The sequence below is a fragment of the Anoplophora glabripennis genome, unplaced genomic scaffold (assembly GCF_000390285.2).
Source record: "Anoplophora glabripennis isolate ALB-LARVAE unplaced genomic scaffold, Agla_2.0 scaffold898, whole genome shotgun sequence".
Classification (NCBI taxonomy): Eukaryota; Metazoa; Arthropoda; class Insecta; order Coleoptera; family Cerambycidae; genus Anoplophora; species Anoplophora glabripennis.
This window is the reverse complement of record NW_019426054.1, coordinates 35,686-40,876: the sequence shown is the minus strand read 5'-3', so window position 1 is coordinate 40,876 and position 5,191 is coordinate 35,686. Positions and strand designations below refer to the sequence as shown.

Genomic DNA, 5,191 nt, shown 5'->3' with positions numbered 1-5,191 from the left:
TGTTCTTATTTTTCTCGATATTTGGAATTGAATTGAAGGATTGAAGCTTATTATTAAAGACGTAGTCTTTACTATCATCCAAAATAATTGGAGGAATATACCTAGAAGTAAGTGTTGAGCTTCTTCCAGACATTAAAAAAGTATTCGACGTCTTCGGTGTTATGACGTATACTATTCAAAAACATTCACTGCACTTTTAATTATACAAAAATTTGAGACACAGATGACAGCAGTTGAATGTATTAAATGATTGTAACTGTTCATGATTATACAATATTTTACACGATCGTTTTGTATTTGGGTAAAGTATCACTTCTCGTGGAGGTCGTAGGTTACCGTAGCTATCAAAATATACTGCTTTCTCCATTTTTCTTATATGCAGTCCAGTGTGTTCCAGAGCCTCTTTCATTGTCTAGATTAATAATACCACATTCTTTATAATGCACACGATGTGGTAAACTATCTCTCATAAATACACCTCGAAAATGTTGAATTTTTAATTTCTTAGCCAATCTTATTAAATCTAAATTAGTAAGAGCTCGTTCCGGTAATTTTATCGGTGATGTTTGGAATGTTGGTTGTGTCCTAAAATAATACCAAATCCTTGCTTGTAAGGTACAATCCTTTACCCATAGCTATTTCTTCCATTGCAATATTATGTCGTTTACTTTCTTCAAGCTTTTGCTTTGCATCTTTGGTATCATTAACAGCCTTTACAAATCCTGCTGCTCCACCACCTAAAGCACCAAGCGCACTTAAGCCTGCAAATAATGGGATTAGTGGTAGAAATCCTCCTGTCTTAGGTATTGGGATTACTCGGGCAGCTTTAATATATTTCTTCTTCTTCTTCTTAATTTTATTAACAGCATTTAATGAGTAGGTATTGGTTCACTTGACCGTGGGAAAATTTCGGGGACAGTGGGAAAATTTCTGTGACCTTGGGAAATGTAGGTCAAAGGATGAGCCGCCGTGACCTTGAGAAGGTCAAAGGATGCGCCGCAGTGACCTTGAAAAGGTCGTTGACGTGTTAATCCAATTGGTGTGTCATTGGAGTCATTTGTTGGCGTAGCTCAAAACGCTTTGGGCACTTGACCGCCGGGAGCCATGGAAAATTTTGTGTGACGTAACTCGTGCATGGAATGTGCATAAGATTCAACTTTACTTGTAGGTTTACTTTTTCTCCATGCCCACCGCTTGATTGACCAATCAGAGCCTCTCCTTTTTTTAAGAAAATGTTTCCTATGGTAAATTCAAAGCTAGTTAGTTGGTAATTTTATGTAAATGAAAAAAGTTTACTCTCTCCGAGATTTGAGCTCCGAGCCTTTGGATTCAAAAGCGAGCACGTTACCTCTAGACTACCGTAACATTTAACAACGAGAACGCTGTGGCAGATATATTGATGTTTAATAATATTTCAGCTGATGGTGAGAAATTTGAAAATCTTGATTAGGCTTTATTAGCGGTAAATTCAAAATTCCAGATTAGAGATTATACGGGTCATTGGAGTCCTTTGTCGAAACAGTACTTCACAAATATTTTTAAAATTATAGCGCTTGCGGCAGGCTGCCCATTGCAGAATGTTAATATGAATGAAAGTAAATGCACACTTCACTACTCTGAAATGGTAATACCGTCCCGACAGCACTCGAAATACGTAACCTTGTCTGAAACAATCTTCTATTGAGCATTAAAAGTTTGAATAACCATTCCTGCTATAATTAAATGCATCTTAGGTAACGACAGAAGGGTAGTATACGAAATATTTCCTATAAATGTGTAAAAACATTAATCTCCACCAGTTACCAATTGCCTACACCAGGCCATAACAACCCGATAATAATAATAAATTAAATATCAGCTCTGGCCGTAGAAGCCTCACAAATCACTAATTTAGATATTTATTAAATTCACCTTTGTCTGTGGAGTTATCTCTTCAGCATACCCAAATACATTAGTGCCAAAGATAGGAACTGTAAAAATTATTATATCAATCAGCTTAATAAGTTTACAACACTAAAAGCTAATAATAAAAATATACGGGTAAATTGTTGTGGGTATAATTACTGATCGGAGTAGTCGTTACATACACAATTTCATTATATCTAACATAAATGTACTTATAAATATATTTGGGCCATTCGGAAAGAGGCGAGTTCATCGTTAACTATTAATGAAATTTATTTTGGGATGACAATACTCAATAGCAAACTATTAGTTATGGCAATTAGTTTTTTGGAAATAATGATTTAGATAATAAATAATTATTAAATCCAACTTTGCCTGTAGGCTTATTTCTTTTATGTAGATACTTATTTGGTATCAAAAAGCATACATGACTTCATTAATAGGAATTGTAGGAAATTTGATTTAAACTAGCGTAATACCTTTACAATAAAGAAAGCTTAATACCTTTCCAATAAAGTAAGACCCGCTCTAAAAGCTAATAATAAAAATATACAGGTAAATTACTGTGGTCTTCAGAAAATTTTCTTTTGGTAGAATTCGGTTTGTAAATTTTGGATTCTTGTTTTGTTACAATTTCATGCTCCTTCGTCCTTCTGATATTTTTTGATATAATGGAAGTAGGCTGGGAGGGTGTAAGAACCATACCCTTTATAGTACTAAAATTTATTAGCTGAGATGCGGCATATGTAAGAGATATACCTTTCACTTTACACACCACCTTTTCTTGATTGTCTTCTGTAGAGAGTACTTTGTATGAATAGGTTTTTGGTCCTCCAGACACGAATTCTGTTATATAGCTGCCAGGGCCGTATTCTTCTAATTCATCGGTCATGTCACCGAGAAACTCTCCCACTGCAACATCAAATTCACCCTCTTTAGAGACAAATATTACGGAATCTGTATCATAATACAGCACTCTCTCGCCCAGCTGTTCCAGGTAGCTGTAGAGTTTAAGACGGGCCTGAGTAGTAATGTAGGATGCTATAACAACATTGACGGTGGAAAGCATATCTGCAGCTTCATCAATGTGTTCCCAATTAACAACAAGAGAATCTTCGTTGATAGGAAGCACACTGTTTACATAAATGGATGGGTTGGTGAGCATGGAGAAAAATTCATCAGGGTTTCTGATGATCCTTGTTTTGGCTTGATTTTCTCTTTGGCCAAATTCTGCCCAGAAAGAATTTAAAATTAGCTTAGCCAGTGATCGGAGACCTGGATTCTCTACTATTTCTGTATACTCCAATTTAACACCTTCTCTTTCGAAGAATTCTTCAATGTATTTGTTCTTTTCTTCTTGAGTATTGCAATGGTAAGGCCAACCGGACGCCTGTTGTTTTATTTTTATAAATTTGTTCATCATCTCTGTGAATAAACCTGTCACATTTGATGCCTTATTAAATTGCTCTACTTTATACTCCCAAATTTCGTAAGTTTCCAAAAGTTTGTATCCTTTCTCGAGAGCTTTTACAACTTCGTCAATGACCCATGCACCTGTTAGTGCTCTGTTCTCATCGTCCATCGAATGATTACACTCTGAATCATTCATTGTCTCACCACAGGTTCGACAAAGTACAAACATTAATTTATCGTTCATTTTAACTGGTAATACAGGGTGATACAATTCTTGAGGTGGCACGATTTTACACTTTATCAGTCCTTCTGTCTTATATATGTTCATCTGTTTACATTCTTCACCCACGTAAACTTTTGGGTGACCTAATGTGAACTTGCCATACTTGCAAACCCACGGATATAATGAACAAACATCAACATACTTGACTTTCTCACATGGCTTACACTTGTAGTATGATCTAGTATTGCCTGTTCTTCCTCCATAGAATGCATCACGTGGATTTAGGGGTGCTAGAGCTACTAATGGATGACACTCAGTGTAAGTCTTGATATCCTCGTTTACTTTTAGATCACTTCTAAATTGACATTCCCACATTTCTATGACTTCGTATCCTAGGTTCCTTAGCCTGTTGGTCTTAAAAGTAGTTGCTTCATATCGTAAATTTAGGGTTTCTGATGGATTCTCGTAAAGAGGTTGATCTCGGTTATGTTTATAACAGATAGGGCATCCATGATAATAGCAACCATGAAATTCAAATACCTGCTTGGTTTCGTGAATGTAGCCGTCGATTTTAACACCCTGAACAATGGCTTCTTGTTGTTTGGCACTGTGAATAATGTTTATGTCTCGTTGCTTTTCCTCCCACACAAGCCACTGTGTAGCTATTCTGGATTGATTGTCTCTCAATCTGTAACCATTTTTGGGGATAATGCCAATGGTGTTCGGTTTAAGGAAGTTACGCCTATATATTTTGTTGCACGCTGAGGCTATAGTGCAGGCTTCAGTAAAGGGGCACACGTTACCTGTATCAATTAGTTGATGACGAAATTTGACACATGCAGCTGTTAAAATTTCAACATCAGAAATACAATATTGGACAATGTCTCTCTGCATATCAAATTCATCACTTTTATGATCTTCGTACCATGATAAAAACTTTTTTCTATCTTCCTCCTTCATGGTATCAGGGCTGTAATATTCTACAGCTGGAAGAGGACCAACATAATTTTGATTTTCCTCTGTATTGAATAGGTGAGGGAAATACCCCTTTTTAAAGTCGTCGCCCAGACCAAAAGCCTTTGGAAGCTTTGTTAGAGGCATTGGAAAATAGTTGAGAGAGTCTAGAAACTTTACATTTTCAACAACCATGGAAATTATTTTTGTGCCTCGCATAATCAGTTCTGGTGTAAGGTCGGTCTTGGTCAATATGTGATTAAGTACAAATTGATGGTCAAACGCCTGACCGTTGTGGGCTATAACAATTACCTGTTTGAATTTTTGTCTTGCCGTCAATACGTATTTCATAAAACTACTTATAACATTTTCTTTGTATGTATTTATCCTGGGTCCACATTTTTGACACATGTATAAATTGCTTTCGCCTATACATTTGTCACATCTGGCTGACAAAACACAGAGGTTAGGTTCGTGAAGAAGGTAACCGTTCTCGACAACTTTTTCTTGTCTCGTCTCCAAATCGTAGCATATAAATAAAATGTTTTCTGTTTTAGGTTTACCATGATTTGGTTGAATGTAGCAAAGATGATTGGGGGGTATGTGAGATTTACAGATCTTGCAATATATTTCCCCACAAATATGTTGTCTATTTCTCTTAATTGTCTTAGAGCAGTGTTCACATCTATAAATACT

The 5,191-nt window shown here is 36.1% G+C and overlaps 1 protein-coding gene across 1 annotated transcript; it reads right to left on the bottom strand.

Moving 5' to 3' along the window:
* Positions 1–585: 585 nt before the first annotated feature.
* On the bottom strand, positions 586–4,906 carry LOC108912895. The gene is made up of 2 exons (XM_018718311.1): positions 2,470–4,906; positions 586–761 (listed from the first exon to the last, which is right to left on the bottom strand). The coding sequence occupies exons 1-2, from the start codon at positions 4,904–4,906 to the stop codon at positions 586–588; spliced, it is 2,613 nt and encodes an 870-aa protein (XP_018573827.1).
* Between the last annotated feature and the right edge of the window lie 285 nt (positions 4,907–5,191).